This window comes from Mesocricetus auratus, unplaced genomic scaffold, assembly GCF_017639785.1.
Source record: "Mesocricetus auratus isolate SY011 unplaced genomic scaffold, BCM_Maur_2.0 Super-Scaffold_100004, whole genome shotgun sequence".
NCBI classification, from domain to species: domain Eukaryota; kingdom Metazoa; phylum Chordata; class Mammalia; order Rodentia; family Cricetidae; genus Mesocricetus; species Mesocricetus auratus.
Window position 1 is genome coordinate 70,450,094 of NW_024429189.1, and position 17,765 is coordinate 70,467,858.

General features: G+C 42.9%; 1 protein-coding gene across 4 annotated transcripts in view; it reads right to left on the minus strand.

The window, feature by feature from the left end:
* Nucleotides 1–5,494: 5,494 nt before the first annotated feature.
* The window catches only part of Ehf (ETS homologous factor), a 40,430-nt gene continuing 28,159 nt past the window's right edge, over nucleotides 5,495–17,765 (minus strand). For 3 of the 4 annotated variants that reach the window (XM_005064852.4, XM_013118019.3, XM_021231487.2), the window contains 5 exons: nucleotides 15,697–15,765; nucleotides 15,509–15,577; nucleotides 9,667–9,729; nucleotides 8,824–9,019; nucleotides 5,495–8,732 (listed from right to left, as the gene is read on the minus strand). In XM_005064852.4, the coding sequence (XP_005064909.1) occupies nucleotides 8,633–8,732; nucleotides 8,824–9,019; nucleotides 9,667–9,729; nucleotides 15,509–15,577; nucleotides 15,697–15,765 (497 nt within the window). In that variant the 3' untranslated portion in view covers nucleotides 5,495–8,632. The remainder of the gene's footprint in view (nucleotides 8,733–8,823; nucleotides 9,020–9,666; nucleotides 9,730–15,508; nucleotides 15,578–15,696; nucleotides 15,766–17,765) is intronic. The other variant, XM_021231477.2, reaches the window with a different exon arrangement.

A 17,765-nucleotide genomic window follows, 5' to 3' on the forward strand; every position in this document is an offset into this window, starting at 1 on the left:
ACATATCATCTGGCCCTAGAGTCTAGTGTTTAAATATTGCAGTATATTTTAGACTCTGAGAATTGAGATGTTGATGAAATTCCATAAATCAAACATACCCCAAGAGATGACTAGGAAACATCCTCACACAGCAGCTTGTGACCCTTTAAGTGTCTTGTGACTATGCAACAGGGCCATGGCTCCTTCCTATCAGGATTTGTGCACCTGACCTGGGACTGGACCAGACAGGAGTTGGATGCCCAGGAGGCTACAGAAGAGATGGATTTGTCCCACAGACAGACTACTGCAGTCAAATTTCTGATAAAAGCTGTCAGTTGCCTTTATTAATATGATCCCAGGTTTCTCTTACCTAGGGTTGTACCATACCCAATGCCTTAAACCATCCTACAAAAGAATCAAATGGGCTCCATTCATTTGCCAAGACAAACCTTTCCCTGATTTTCTGCTCTCCCCACCACCCAGCCTCCTTAGTCCTTATGCATTCTCTTAGCTGCCAGCAAATGCTTCCATGATAGACTACTATCTCAATGTCCCATGCCTCTTTTACATTGGGAAACTATACTACCAAAGATCAGATCACATGCTTTCAGCTTCTGGCCTCTGAAGTTCTGTCCCTATCATGTGCTTTAGAGACTATGTTTACCATAAGGCCCTGCCATTGTTTGCTTTTGTGATAATGTTAACTAGTACTACCCACTTTGAAATCAACAGAGGCTATCTAAAATAAAAATTAATAAATTTTGTTAATAAATTTCAACTCTATGGTTGATAAATCTAGTATCTGGGATAACCTTAAACCCAGGCCCAACCTGCCCCAGGTTGATATCATTGGGCATGAAGTCCCATTCTAGCACTGCCACTTTGGGGACCCAGCAGTCTCAGGAAAAGTCAGTGTCTTTCAAATTATTATCTGTGCTTTTAAAAATTATTTTATGTGTATGGAGTTTTTCTTACATATACATATGCACACAATGTGTACGCCTGGTGCCTGTGAAGGCCAGAAGAGGGTGTCAGGTCCCCTAGAACTGGAAGTATACATGGTTGTGAACTACCATGCTGATGCTGGGAACTAAACTTATGTCCTCTGTAAGAACAACAAGTACTCTTTGCCACTGAGCCATCTTTCCAGCACCTGTTTGTATTTTTGACAAGACTCTGCATTCAACTTTCAGATCTGAAAGAGCATCTTTCCCTGGAAATGGTTACATACACCCAGGAATCCAGTACTGGCTGCCTTTGCCTTAACTCTCCTGCCACCTCTATAAGCTACACCATCAAAGATGCCTCAGAGGTCACTTCAGCTCCACAGTCCATTTGAGAACAATTTTTTAAAAAGGCACTTCCAAGCTGTTTGAGTGAATTACATGCATTTAAATGAATATTGTACTGAATTCAAACTTATTTTCACAAATTCTAGCACTTTTCTTCTTGAAGCAACTTCAGAGATGCTCTGGTCTAACCTGTCGATTGGCTGATGGAGAAACTACCAGAAGAGAACTTCAGAAACGTCCTAATGTTAGCACTGGAGCTATACCCAGAAGACAGGACCAGTCCCCAACAGTCCTGTCTCCCCAGTTACCTATCACTGATCAAGGTGTGACTGGTTCTACACACACACACACACACACACACACACACACACACACACACACACAGTACTCACTCCAAATTAGAACTCCCTGCTCATCCATGAGGAACCAGAGGTTGAGTGACATAAAGTCACTTGCCCAGTCACCCAGATCATAACTGAAGATGAAAACCAGACCTGGAATCCTTCCAACTCAAAGGCCTCTATGTACTGTGCTGTGAGCCTGATTTCCCAGCCTGCTCATCAAAGATTATTCTCCTACATAAAAGAACAATGGTCATCAGTAGAGGCAGGTGGTAGAATAGCACTGACTGTCAGGTGACAGGCAGACACTTGACCTAGTCTTCGGCATGTGGTGCACTGTGGTAGTCCCTAGCAGCACTTGGCTCAGGGCTGTCGTCAATACCTAGTTGGAAGTCGCTGAATAAGTGAGATGCTTTTTATTTCTCTTGTACCATGAAGCTCTGTTGTTCAGTTATTCCTGCTTTCTCTGCACAAGAAACCTCAGTGGTGAGTGGTGAGTCCTGTAAATGCCCTCTCAGGTGAGCCATGTCCACAGAGCCAACCTGAGAGATCACCTCTGTTTTCACAGCTCCAGCAGGGATCACTGCCTCTATCTAGTGTGAATGCACTGTTTGTTTTCCTTCTCCTTCTGTTTGCTGTTGGAAAAGTCCATTAGTGTTGATTGACATGACTAAACAGTGAAGGAGAGAACAGTTGATGTGCTAATAACTCTTAAGTAAATACCAATTGTTATTGTCACCTCAGAGCCTTCCAGAGAGGTGGCACCATCCTTGGTCCTACTTTTCTTTGGCTCTGTCTTTCACCAACCTGGAAAGGCAGGTTTGGAGAGAGAAAGAGTCTTGAATGGATTGGTGAGCAAGAGGAAGGAAGAGTATGGTAAGGAAGCAGGGTCACTGAACTAGTGGCAGAGAGCAAGAGAGAGAAGGGCAGGGACATGTGTGGCTGCTCACGTACACACAGAGTAGAGCAGAGATGAAACAAGAGCTGATGATTAAGGGGAGCATTTCCCAGGGTTCACCTTGGAAGCACTGGGACTCTGTAGGCATCATGTCCTAGTGGCTCTAACCTATACCCTCTAGCTCCATGTCTGCTCTTTTTAGTATTTAGGATGTGTGACCTTCCGACTTGCTGTGAGGTAGAGGAGAAGATAAGTTGGCTGTGACACAGAGAGGTTTTATGATGTCAACATTAGAGTGGAAAATTCTTATGATGCTCTGTTGGGGACAAAGGGAATGTGACATGACCAAGAAGATTCACATTTGACTGGAAGGATTTATGGCTAGTAAAAGAAAGGGAAGATGGACTCCGCTCCTACCTAAAGCAAAGACAAAACAGCATTATTATCAAAATAAGGTCCTTCTCTCACATGTTCAACAGATACTGATGGTGTCTGGTGCATATCTTAGGCACATATCCTAGCTCTGAGAACGTGTTGGTGTCAGGTCTCTTCTCTCTAATGACTCATGACCTGGCAATTAGAGTAAACATTTTAAATATAAAATAATGAACTGAAAATAGACTAAGCAGGTTTTGCTTATGTATTTAGGAACACACACACACACACACACACACACACACACAGACACACCTGTATTCTGTGCTTTCTATATCTCTTATAGATTTAGAATGTATGTCAACATAGTAACGACTCTAAGAATTTCTATAGTATACAGTTTTGGAAAACATTATTTAACTTAGAAAGTCTAACATATTTAATAAAAGGGTCCTTTGTGTATGTATGTGTGAAACATTAGTGTCTTAAATAAGTAGAGAAACAGGGTGAGGACTTGGACTTTGATAGCAAACAATACCAGACTCATTACTAGCTCGTGACCTTAAAGTTAGTTAACCATTCTCACCATTTAATTTTCTTGCCAAAACTTATTAACATATCACCAGGTTGCATATATATATATACATATATGTATGTATGTACCCCAAAATATAATATCTACCATTCCATTTTCTTTTTATAATAATTTTTATTTTTGAAATTATAATTATTTCCTACCTTCCCATTCATTCTTCCAACCTTTCCCATGCACTCATCTTGCATTCTCCTCATATATATGTAGGCAGCTGCTGCAGTGAATGTATTGGAAAAGGCGACTCTGTGAAGTGAGACCTCAAAGGAGCCAGTGACTTCAAGATTGAAAGAAAAGAGCATTACAGGTGGAAGGAAGGACAGTGAGGCCTCCAGGCAAAAAGGAGTTGACTGTGACCTTCAGCAGAGCATTGTCACTGCCTTAATGTGAACATAGAGAACAAACTGTGCCCAGCACAGATGAGATTTAACTTCGGAGGAGGGACTCCAAGAGGGTTGTTCTCGAATGGAAGAAAGACAACAGCTTTTGTGCTTTTTAGTGTATCGTGTGCATGGCAGCCATTTATATTTGGGGACCTTTTATTCCTTTTCCTGTGACAACCATTTCCCCTCATTGTCAGCCTTTAGAATGAGACCACAGATTCAAGCTATCATATTAATAACTGTAAGGTACTTGTGGGGTTTGGAAATAATTGAATCCTCCCACTCCATCCCTCCACTGGCAGCATCAAACTTGTTTGTTCTTGAAGACACTGTCATCGTTCCAGCAAATGCAAGGACAGCTAATTTGGCCTTTATTTTGTTGTTCTCTACATTTCAAAGTCACCTCTGGTTCTTAGGCTATGGGATCTTGTTTCTTGGTGGTTACCTTGGCTCACTGCTCCTTCCATCTCAGATCCTGGTGTGATAAGTAGACTCTTCTTTAATGACAGCTGTGTCTACATCCTGTCTGTCCAATGCAAGAGTCACTAGTCATCTGTGGCCATTCAGAACATGAAGGTGGACAAGTTAAGAAACTAAATGCTTAATTTATTATATCTTAGATAGTGTAAATAGTTTTAGGTAGTCCCAGAGAGTTAAATGTTTTTGGTTTGGGGTTTTGTTTCGTTTGTTTGTTTTCTGATTGCTGAAAAACTACTGAAATACATTCACACAAGTAAGCAATACACATGACAGTCAGTGAGAAATTTCTTCTAAAAAAGAATGGAACACCTGGCACCAAATGCCTTTCTTGGCACAGCCAGGGGTTGAAGCATGTTATCCTTTGAATCACCCACCTCCATGCAAAGCCAAGAGCAGACTCTTCATGTGTGCCTGTGCTTTGCTCTGCTTTGATCTGGTCTGCCCCGCCCATGCTTTTCCTTCATCATGTCCCACCATTGTGAGTCTACGTCTGCAAACTGACTTCTTTGCTGTTCGTTAGTTATGACAGAAACACGCCCACCTCTGGGCCTTTGCATTGGCTGGCTGTTTGGTATAGCAAGCTCTTCCAGTTATCGAAGCCTCCTTCTCTTATAACTGTCAGTCCCTTACTGAAGTGCTTTCTTCTCAACTCTCCCTAAACTAGCTACACAACCCCACCTGCTCTCATCCTCTCTAATCTTTTTCCTTGCCCCACACATCCAATGTGCTGTTTGATTTTCTTTATCTGTTTCCACCTGACAATGTAAGCTACCTAAGAGCTCAGAATGTATTATGCTCCACTTCTGGCACCAAAGACGTAGATGCCAACAAGTGAGAACTGGAAAGATGGCCCTGCAGTTCAGAATGCTTGATGTTTCTGTAGAGGACCTGGGTTTGATTCCCAGCACCCAAATCGGACTGCTCACAACCACCTGCAATTGCAGTCCCGTGACACTTGACACCTCTTCTAGTCCCCAAGAGCACCTTCACACACATAACATACAAACAGGCACGTATATATTCACGCAAAATAAATTAATCTTCAAAGTAAAAACCTCACTGGCCGATAACCAGAAGCCGAAGTTGTGCACATTCTGTTCCTGCATTTACTTTGCAGGATGGCTTATCCCAAAGAAGGCAACACACCTGCAGCATGGCCTCTGTGGTTTTTATTAGTGTTTTCTGGGACCCATCATACAAACAAACAAAAGCATATTTTTGAAAAATAGAATTCTTTCATTAAACAGAAATTGTTTGGATTTAACAATTTAAGGGGGGAAAGGTTCTGATTTTTAAAAAAAGTGGCAGTAGGGTTGTTGCCCACCAATTATCAACCCAGAAGCCAGATGGCGAGAATAAAATTTATAGCTACAGAATGATTAACCCCGATTCAGCTAAACTCTGAAGCCTACGTTTTAAATGTCTCACAGCTGAGGATAGTTCACCTGTGACACTAAGATTACCATGATGGCGTTTCAGTCTCAGAACCAGTATTCCTCCATAGGTCCAGATCATGTGCCTTTTATAACCTATGTTTTCACACACATACTCTTCACATATATGATGTTCCAATATGCACAGGGCACCCAGAAGGTGCTTTATTTAAACTACAGAAGAATAATGTAATTGCTTCTCCCTCTTATTGCTCTCCCTTTTCTTATATTTTATACATTTAGAAAAGACACACTTGCAAAACTAACATCTAACATGCATGGCTAACCTTATCAAAATATCCCTCTGCATTTTTCAAAAAGGAAAAAATAAAAACCAACCCCTAAATACTAAAACTGAAAACGGTCTTATGCTTAAATAGCAATTGACATCATATAAACACATTTATAATCTTCATTGATTAAATAGGTCAAGGGTTTGTTACTGGCATCTTGCAACCAGGTTAAGTCTCACAGTTCTAGGTAAGGCAACAGAATTCTCATCCAGCAGACACTGATGTGTGGAACCAAGCAGCCTGTTTGAATCTCTTTTCGGCACAGGTAGGAGGCAAAGGAGAGTGTCACAGTAAAATGTTCATCATAGAGGTTATGTCCTTGAAGGTTTGGTTATTGTGTTCTGTTCTGGAGAAGTGACTCACGTCCCAGTTATGAATATGACTGACATCTGCTCAGTCAGAGGAGTCTCCCAGAAGACAGACACCATTCATTCAGTGGATAGTTATCCTGTTGCACCCTAGGTATGAGGATAACAAAGTGGTCAAACTTGGTCCCTGCCCTCTGAGAGCTTACAATCTAATCAGACAAGAACATGAAGGAAGTCTCTGTGTGTGAAACTCATGACCTGGGTCTTCCCTGCTCAGGCAGCCCACTGAAGACACTGTGGACCTATCCCTGGGATCCAGGGCCTTGCTTAATTTTATCAAGTCATATAGGGGCCTCAGATGAGCTGAGTCCATTACTTGACTTACGTTCCAGTGGAAACCACTACTATGTCACTTGTGAATACTCAAGGAGACTGTATTAGTGAACTGATTAATCACAGATGAACTTAGCAACTAAGTGACTATTCCCTAAAGAAAGAGGGCCTTCTCTGTAGGGTTTTTAGTTTCTTACAGATTGTGGTGGGAAGCACTCTGCTACACCCCAAATTGGCATAGCTTCCTACCTAGGGTTCTCCAAGTCATGAAGAGCACATAGAAAACATACAAATTCAAGCCAAGAAAATAGATATACAAAGCACTTAATACTGCAGCCTATTTAAATAGGCACTGGATGCCAAGAAACTGCCACTCTCAACAAACAGCACAATCTATTTATCTGCAGAACTGTTCCCACCTGTCCTTTCCAGACTCCCCTACTCTCTGACAAGGATATCTCTGTGAGGAGAAGCTGTAGAAAGAGCCAAAGCCAGTCACAGGAATCAGAGAAACTCACAGTCTTGAAGAAAGTGAACAGAGAAAGACTTGGCCACCCTAAACCAAAGCCAGGGAAAGCCATGCAAGGAACATCAGAGAGAAAACTGGCAGATGCCCCTAGTACCATCACAGACACACACACATACACACACACACACACACAATCACACACACACACACACACACACACACACAGAGAGAGAGAGAGAGAGAGAGAGGCACACCCACAGATTCTTCCCTCATTATTTCCTTCTACCATACAAGTTTCTCTCTGCATTCCCAGTATGGACATTTTCTTTTGCACTTTCTGCTACATCATGGTGTTTCTCTGACTTTGGCTCTTGTGGCTTTCTGAAAAAAATTTCCTCCATCTATTGAATCCTATTGTCCCTAATACTTAAAAACAAATAAAAATATGTTGACTTCAATGTATTGCTTTTTCTTTAGGAACTAGAAAATTCTACAAATCTCTTTGTTCTGAGACTGAATGACTACCTTTATATTGACTGGTTCAATTGGTGTTCTCACTCAAGGGTATTTTTGTCCTTCTAGAAACATTTGACAGTTTCTAGGAACACTTCAGATTGACACAGGTAAAGAATGCTAATGGAGGTCATAGATACTGCTATACATTTTACAATGCATAGTACAACCCTCACCACAAAGAATGAACCAACCCCAAACATCAGCTGTACCCAGGGAGAAACCTTAAACTACAGATACAAGAGCACACTCATCAGTACCACCTCCTCCTTTTCCCACCTAGTTTTCAATAGCTGGGCTGAATTCTATGTAGCTAGAAGTAATCACATGTGGCAGATGACTTTTTTAACCATCCAAGGCTAAAGGGAATACAGGAAAATCATCCCTGAATGAGTATAAAGCCTTCCCCCACCATCATCCCCATTTACTTAAACATTCCCAGTCACATAATCATGCAGTGATTATAGGCCACTCTGGATCATGGAAGCTCCCAGTCTCTACTCACTGTCTCTTGAGGAGGATGCTATGTGCGGAGACACATGACCTTTTTTTCTAAATCATTTTGTATATGAAAACATTTAATGCCCTCTTATTTCTTTTCCCTTCCTCTTAGCAAGAAGCACAAGGCTACAGGCCCTGTTGTTCTTGGGGTAGAAAAGAACACCACAGCAGAGGCAACTGCAAATCACAGCCACATACAGCTTCATAGTTCACAGAAAACTGTGTACGTTTGTTCTCCACATAGGACATACTTCAAAGTAACAAAATAATTTTTTTATCAACTGTAGTGTCCGTTCTTCCCATCAGAAGTAGATTTTTTTGGTCCCTTCATGGTACATAAATATCACTGAAAAGCAGTCTTTGAAATATTTATGTCCAGTTCTTCATTGATCATAATCTATATGCTGTGTGTTTTTGGTTTGTGTCCCAAGGGTTGGCAACCTCAGTTCTCATTTTCTCTCCATCCACGAGCATTCTTCCCAAATTTATAGACCAGCCGTCGCCCATCCACACGTTCCAGGATTTCTCGTTTGTAGTAGTATCTGTAAGAAGGAGATGGGTAAGGCGGCCATTCAGTCTAAGCACTGCAGGGGGTGAGTGGCCTTGCCATTGGAAGAACGTGAAGCTGCTCACCTCATGGCCCGACTGAGCTTCTCGTAGGTCATACTACTATTGTTCTTCTTTTTCCCCCACAGCTGAGCCACAGCCTCTGACTTCAGGAACCTGAAGATGCCTTCTGAACGGTCTTCCCATTTGATCAGCCCTGGGTTCTTGTCTGGGCTCAGGAGAATGTCTCGAATGAACTCCCATAAGTGAGTACCTCTTGGGTCTGATGAAAAGCAAGACACAATGACTTATTAATGGCCCAAATCAGAGGACAGGAGGGAGCGAGGTTGGGAGGGAGGGAAAGAGAGAGAGAACGAGAGAGAGAGGGGGGGGAGAGTTACAGCTTCTTCCTTGAGATGCAGGATCACCAAATAGGCATTTTTAGAATGAACAACTAGTATAGTCAAGGCATGGGGAACCAGTGTGACACATCAACCCACCAGGACTAAAGAATTGGTGTTAACCACATAATCCAGTTCAAGCTTCTTCTAACTATTGTTCACAAATGGCCTGGGCTTATTTCAGACAGCAGTCCCCAGTCATTTGTCTAATACCTCGCTGGGTTTAGTTATTCCAACCATCAGTCATCTCTTGGGACAAGACCTCCCCCAAAGAAAGTGATGCATCTCAACCCCCTTTCCACCTCAATCTTTGCCCCACCCTGTTTTCTCCTAGACAAAGAGAAATCTTTAACCTTCTGCCCAGAATTTCTTCTGCACTAAAGTGTCCTAGTTTTAGAGAAATTAAGATGAGGAAGAAATTCCCAGGAGGCCCCACTTTCTGAATCAATCATGTTGGGAGTCTCTCTGATGGAAAACAAGCCCCCTTTAGTGGTGAAGGAGATAGAAGCAATATTGCCAGGCAACTTACTGTGCTTTTTGGTGTGGGACTTTACAGGGTGGTCTTGCTCCTTTTTCATATCAGGTGACTCTGCTAAGGAGGAAAGTGAGAGAATCTCAGTTTAAACACCTTATGCAAGCATTGTTTTCACAACACACTTAGAAACTATCCACCCACGTCGACACTGTCTGGCTGTGTAGCAGTGCCCAAACACAGGATACATGCTTTGGAGAAAAATGCTGCAGGGTAGAAATGGGGGTCAAAGTATAGAAGTGGGACTTGTTTGCAACTTAATCCAACAAAGTCAAAGAAGACTTCTGTGGTAAAGGGACCAATGGAAAGTGGGGGAAATGGCCACTCGGAGAACCTGGGGACAAACTTTCCATAAATGAAGACAATAAGTGCAAAGGGCCTCAGGTCACTGTGCATTAAGTGTTTACACAGCACAGAAAGAAGCCAGTGTGGATGGGAACAACGGGCAGAGATAGGAACTCAAGTTCTGATCATTAATGTCTTACAGAAAGTTTTGAAAGGACTTTGTTCTGCTTCATCCTGAGAGAGATGGTAAGCCATGGAAAGATTTAGGTCATCCAAAGGATGTTTTTATAACATAATACAAAAATGTAAACACTCATAACAAAGAAGAATAACGTTTGAGCCAGAGGAGTGCCATTTTTTGGCATGCAAAGTTACATTTTAATCACCTTGACAAAGGGGCCATTGAGTGGCCTGAGCTCAGCACAGAGGGCCACAGTGGACTATGGAAACACAGATTAGTTTAACAAATGACTATGGTAACCCTTTCACTGTCTCCATAGACAGAGCAAATCTATGATGTGAAAATTCTCCTAAAAAAACCCTAACACACTGATGTTCTCAGGTATATATGACAGATGGAAAAGTTTGATCCCAGCAAAACAAGAAGTTGAATGATGAAAGCTGGAGATCAAGAGGGGATGAGAGGAACAGCAGGAGACTGGGTGATATACCAAAAGCAGTTCCCCTAGAGGAATAAAGTCAATAGTCTACCAGGGAGTAGGATAAAAATGCAACACCTGGTGATTTATTACAAAGATTACAAAGAACCAGAACTAAGAAGTCCTAAGGATACCAGCACTGAGGCAATGATCATTTAAGAGGTGTGAATGCTAGCTTGCTACCAAGACTGATTTTATTATCACATATTATACACAAATACCAAACTATTATAGCATGGCTCATAAATACATGGCTATTATGGATTTTTTTAAAGAAGAAAAGAAGACTAAGGGACTGGGAGATAGCTCAGCAGTTACAAGCTCTTGTTGCTCTTGCAGGGGATTTGAATTTAATTCCCAGAACCCACATGGTGGCTCACAACTATCTGTAACTCTAGTTCCAGGGTATCTGATGCCCTCCTCTGATTGACACAGCCACCAGGCATACCCATGGTACACATATATATGCTCAGGCAAAACACTCATGTGCATAAGTCACGTAAGTTAAAATAAATACATCTTTTTAAAAAAATTTAAAGAAAAGGAAAACTAACAACTTAGTGGCCCTCCCCCAGGGGTGTGTGTCTGTGTCTGTGTCTGTGTCTGTGTCTGTGTCTGTGTCTGTCTGTCTGTCTGTCTGTCTGTCTGCATCTGGGTCTATGTGTGTCACTGTGTTTGTATATGTCCAAGGGTACTTCAGGTGTTGTGTGAACCATTAGTAGTATCACCCTAAGCCCCATAATCAATAGATAGCCACTTTTGATATAAAATTGTCCCTAAACACAAGTCAGTCGTTTAAAGAAATTAAGCAAAACCTGTCTCTTGTTGTGACATTACAGCAGAACGTCTTAATATATGGACCCCTGTCAAGGCCTTCAAGAGCATTCTAGATTCATCAGCAAGGTGTACACAGGGAGGGGCCCAGGCATGTATCGGGCAGAGGGGGATGCTATTCAAAAAGAGTTTATATGCCACAAAAGTTAAAGTGATCCAGTTAAAGTGACTGAGGCTGTGACTCAGGCTTAGAGCACTCATAGGAAGAAAGCCCTGGGCTTGATACCTAGCACCACCAAAAGTAAAATGATAGGTAAAATAAACTAGTTAAGAAAAATAACTCCTACTTATTGAGTTCTTGCCTTGCAGAAGGCACAATATTAAACATTTTCCATGGCTTATCTTATGCCATTCATACAATAATGATATGAGGTAGGTGCTATTATATAATTCATACAAAAAAAAACCCTATAAGGTCTGGTTTGCTTCTTTGGAGGATCCAAGAAACAGCCTGAAAGTAGAGTCAGGCTGTAAATACCAATAGTTGGATCCCAGAAGCTTTGCTCACAACACTTTACTTAAGGGAGGCTCTTTGGTCACACTTCTCAAATGTCTTTCCAACAGTCAACCCACTTCCACAGTGTCTTCACACACAAAAAAAATCCATGGACTGGTTCTATACTTCTCAATGTGTGAGCCCATTCACCTATCCATCCACCCATCCAATCCATCCATCCATCCCTGACCTTTTCACACTTACACATTCCTAGTAGTTTCTCAAAAGCTATTGTAGGATAAGAAGTGGGATTAAATAAAAGAGAAACTCCTCATTGTGAGTAAGAATTTCTCTCCTGCATTGATGCCAGCAGGGCCTGGCTTTATGTGGCTTTCTCTGAAATCCAAAAGGACCAATACACAGAACTGGAAAGGACACTTCTCTTGACCACCTGCAGTTCACAGGCCAAGATTGCAACACCCCACCAGGACGTGATGACATTGAGACAGGTTTGGCACCCACCCCGGTTTCCCAATGATGCATCACCCTGACTGGGCCACGTTGTTCTGCAGACAAAGAATAGCTTTTACCCAACAGGCCACAAGCAAAGCTCATTTTTCAGTGAGATCCAGGAGGGAACAGGGCCATGATTTCAGAGCCAGGGATGGCTTCGGGAAAAACACAAGAGTGTCTTAGCACACTGGTCTTACTCAGTGCATGGGGGCACCATCCTGACACAGAATCCATCCACTTTGGGGTTATGGTATCTTTTAAAATTAGATAGGCACCTAAATTTTCTCCTCCAGAAAATGCAAGTGTGTTACACTAGTGATATTTGGTCAGCAATTTTGGGGATCCCTGGCCCACTTAGGGGGTTCGTGGACCCTAGATTAAAAACTGGGTTAATTCTCTTTGAGATGTCAGCCTTTTCCTCAAGATAGACCATATACATATGCATGCATGAGCGTGTGCATGTGCACACACACACACACACACACACACACAAAGTCTAGATGTTCCCGTCCCCAAATGGGAGAATAAGTAATCCAGGACATAAGATGAATGTTTTTTCCAGACATTCTTCTCCTGCCAACATGTAGAGGAAGCCACAAAATCCTACCAACCTTAGCCCTCAGACCTTTTGATCTATGAACTCATTTAATACATGAACTACTACTGCCTCGCTCCCGCCAGCTTGTGCTCCCCACTGCCACAAAACAAAAGCCAGACCTGAAGTGAGCCATGTGGTCAAGTGGTTCATTTTTATAAAACAATGGCTAGCAATGCAGAGGTTGTCCAGCCTGGCTTTCTCTTCTCTCTCTCTCAGACACTTGGGGTCAAGGTGCCCTGTGGAGTCCAGGCAGAAGCAGTAACAAGTCCTGAACTTACAGCATAAGTGGGAGCCTATGCTTTTAGCCTAGCTGCTTCGCAAGAAAGCAGAGATTAGATGAATTTGCATATGAGTCAGCTGTGAGACATTTCTTTACGGGATATACAAATTTTAGTGTCCTAATAGACCGTGCCACCCTAGCTCGAGGCTTAACAAGTCAGTAGATAAACACATCAAGTCTGAGTTGGCATGACTGGCTTTGGGACTATCGAGCAGATCAGAACACTGGTGGCAGCCATTTTATGGAACGGGCAGATGAAGAAAAAAAATCAAAACAAAGCCGGCTTCCCCACCTGCACTATCAAGGAGACCATCAGTTGACACAGAGCCTCACCTTAGCTCAGCTTGAACTTGCATGAAAACATAGAAAGATGTTTAACTGTACCCTATTTTATAGGAACTTGAAGTAGCAAGACTAGGACAGATGGCAAAGGTCTTTGGGGACATTCTGGCCCCATCCAGTAGACACTAAACTATTCTGGAAGGAACTGACTCATATATGGTTGCAATTAATATCCTACCAGACCGAAAAGCCAAAGATTCCATCAACTACGGACACCAAGTTGATTTAAAAATAAAAATAAAAAAAGATAGAAGACTTGGATTATTCATCTCATTTTCAAGCCTGTTACAACAGGCAGGATGGTAATGGAACCTGGGGATTGGGGTGGAGGTGAGGGGAACAGGTTCATAAAGCTCATCTTAAAGGCCATCTAACACCACAGTAGGTGGATACAGGAGACAGAAATTCCCTGCTTTTGCAGCCTGCAGGTATAAGCTGCTGCCTTGAGCCCCTGCTTTTCTGAGATTCTAGAAGATGCAAAGCACAGGAAGGGGAGGAGGGCAGACCTGGATGTGAGGTAATAGGGCTGTGACTTCCTGGGAGTTTTCGGGGGAGCAGTTAGTTTGACTTTATCTTCAGTTGAAATCTTTTGCCACATTAAAGACCTAACAGGAAAGACACGGAAGGTGACACTGCCGGAAGCTGGAGTGGAAATTAGTGGGTGACTTGGGTGCTTTCTTCAGCCCTGAAGCTGATAGTCTTTTCCAGGTGGCAACAACTGCCATTGGAAATTACCCAGATGCACTGCTCCTCCAAAGTGGCACATATACCACTACTTTTCTGACATTGGTCTAGCTTCCAGATTTTAAAAAATCACTTCAAGGGTACACACCAAAGGCTTGGGTATTGGGGGTTATCTTCAGATCTCAACCACAATTCCAAGAGTGCTTAACCTAGCTCCCAGCCCTCTCATTCAAGAGACTTGACTCAAACAAAACTTCAAACTAAAAGCTCTCATTAGCTCAGTTCATACAACCACACCATCCAACCAAAGCAAAAGAAGAGGGAGCATTATTGTTTAAGCCCATGCTTTCTTTCACACATACCCTGTTAATTTCCAGTTCAGTCACTAGCCCAAGGTCAATTTAAGGGGAAGAACACTTCTCTTACAAATGATGTCTCAGCTCCACAGACCCAAAGAGGTCCAGAAAGAACCAGGTCAGGGAATCACACAAGATCTTTTTTTTTAAAGCTAATTCTTATAGTACACATATAAACGAGTACCTGTTGTCTGAAAGCCCCTTCCCAAACCTAACCCCCAATGTGCCAACATTGCTATAACCTTTGAAAAACATTGTGGATGGCCCCTAGCTGTATCCAATCGTGACCAATGTAACTGATGAGAACGTAACTGACACAGGGCAGATGCACTGATTGCAAAGTGCTGGTGAGCCATCAAGCTTAGGCTTCAAAGCCGGGGGTGGAGGAGGGTGGAGGGGGGTGAATGCAGGGCTGCTGTCCAGACTTCCAAATCACTATATCTGCAGACTGTGCCCACTGGTCCACAGGTGTTTTGTATGTTTGGGGTGCAACTGAAAATTAAATTGAGCCTTCTCTTCAATAAATACAAATAATTTTACCAAGTTTATCTCCAAAGCAAATTTGTGTAAAAATAGAGTTAAACACAAGGAATTTTTGTTGTCTCAGGAGAGTGACTAGCCACACAGAGTGACATAGGAGAATTCTTCTGGCAGGATGTGAGCTGGTAATCTTTGGTGTATACATACTGGCTGGAAAACACAACTACTCATTCAGATGACAACTCAGTTCATTCTCTAGCTTTGTAACGAGAAAGACTCCAGCAAAGTAGAAATGTAGGGTGGTGGTAAGTTTTATTGATAATTAGTAAGCACAGGCAGGAGGCAAACCCAGTCCATGTCTTGACAACTTACCAACTGGAAGGTGACTGGAGGTTGTCATGGAGATTTGGGCCCGGCAGAAAGTTTTACTGTCCATTAGATCTGCAGGAAACAAACAAACAAAAACAAGTAGGCGGGGACATTGGGAGACCCTGCTGATGATACAACGTTGTAGCAGAGCAAGCATGCAAAAGGGCCTTCAGAGTTCGGGAGTTAGTTACCTACTGTGCTACCATAGCTGGGGTCATAGAGATAGTTTTCTTCTTTCCACGTGTTCATAATGCAAGGATCTGCAAGGAATGCAAAATGGGGAAAGTCAACAATTATTATCTCTGGGTTGAAGAATTCCCATTCAAGTGTCTGCTCATTCAAGAAGCTCCTGGGCTTGGAGGTGGGGGGAGCACAGCCAAGAAGATGCTACTTCAGCTATGCGCTGCCTTATGACAAGGTCAGCCCATTTTTCTCCCAGCACTGTGAGAATAGCTTTGTTTCGGTTCTAACCTTGTGATGCATACTCATTACATTTTCAGGCTATAGAATCCTATCCTAGACCAGTACCCTATTCTTCTAGAAATTGTTCCAGCCTAGCTTGACCTCACTCCTACCACACAATCATCAGAATAAATATACTCTGGAGTGGAGGGAAAGCTTTGTTGGGGATGAATAAATGCATAATAAGGGATTTATAAGCATTCTTCTTTCTGGTGGTGGTAAGGAACTCATGATGTTTCTTTTAGAAAAAAAACTGGCCAGTTTTCTCACAATTCAGTCACTACTGAAATTCAGAGAGTGGCTACCATTAAGAGGAGTGGTAGCCACTGCTGTCTAGGTTTTCTCCAAGCAACTTAAAGGAGATATAAAAGTCTCAAAACTTTTTTTGAGAAGGGGAAAAAATCACACAGAAGCTTTTTAGGGGTGGGCATTTGCATCTCTGGGAGAAACAGACATGAGTTCCTTACTCCATCTTCTTCTCCTGAATGCCATGTCTCAGGAGTTAGCTGGAGTGAGACATACTCTTCAGATTGCAGATTAGAAGGAAACTCCCTCCACCTGCCCCAAGTGAGCCCAACTCCCACATAATCGCCAGATCCAGGCCAGCTTCCAACACAAGCATTCTCTTTGCAGGCTGGCCAAGAGCTTGATGCTCTCACCTTGTCCCTGGCATCAAGCTCTTGGCCCCCAATCTGGGCTGCTTTGGCTTCCCCAGTACCCAGGTTTTACATGTGAGGGCCAGGATGACAAGTCACCGGCTGAGTTCTGTTTTGTTTTTATAGCATAAATGGTATAAAGCCTGACTCACTGGCTAAGTCCTTCTGTTTACAACATGGGGATTTAGCTGGTATTTGAACTCACAGCTACATGTTTGGACACCCTAAGCCCAGACTCTTGGGGTTACACCTTCTGTCCTTGTTGGGTCACCTTGTACATCTATTGTTGTCTCTAAAAACAATCTCCAAAGAGGTTTGGGGAGGTGTTGGCCCCTCTGTGAGCCTCCTCTCCCCTCTTCTCAGGGTGGACCTTTTCTGAACCGGCAACACAGGAATGTCCGGATGGTCAAGGAGGATTATCATCTTCCTTGGGGCCTCTCCAATATCACCCTGACCCCTGCAGTAGGGCTATATGTAATGCCAAGGCCATCCTCTAAACCAGATCCTCATCTGCCTGCAGAGCTTGGGCAGGCCTACAAAACACAGACCATGCAAGTTAAAGGACAGGCCTGGGAAGACCTAACTGACATGTTTGGCAGCTGTTTCTTTTTCTCTTTAATAATGGCAGACCAGGGCCCTTATAAAAGATTAAATAACCGCATGGGCTAATTTTGGTGCCAAGTGACTCAAAAACCACCCCCAGGTCAAATTCTGTCCTTGGTGACTAGCACGCAAGCCTCAGGGAGACCTGAAGCAAACTTTTTCAACCCACGTGGCCTATAATCTCCCTGATGTGGACACAGGGAGTGACTCAGGAGCAGTGGCACCTGCATAGTTTTTTGTTTTGTTTTGTTTTGTTTGTGCCCATGACGTTTGGGGGAGAGAGGAAAAAGGACAAAAATGAGTGTAGACATTCTGAAACTACAGACTTTGCTCAGAGCCCAGGATAGGATCTTTCAAGCAGAAATATGCTCATGAGGCTTGGGCTCTACAGTCACGTATAAATCTCTATGGAAGCTCACTAGGGCCCAGAGACTATGCTGCCTGCAACATCAAGACAGCAGCTCCCTCCTTGTGGAGCTCACTCCCGTGGAGGGGGGAATAAAGACTTCCTTCCCCTTGCTTTTCTGAACGCAAGTTCA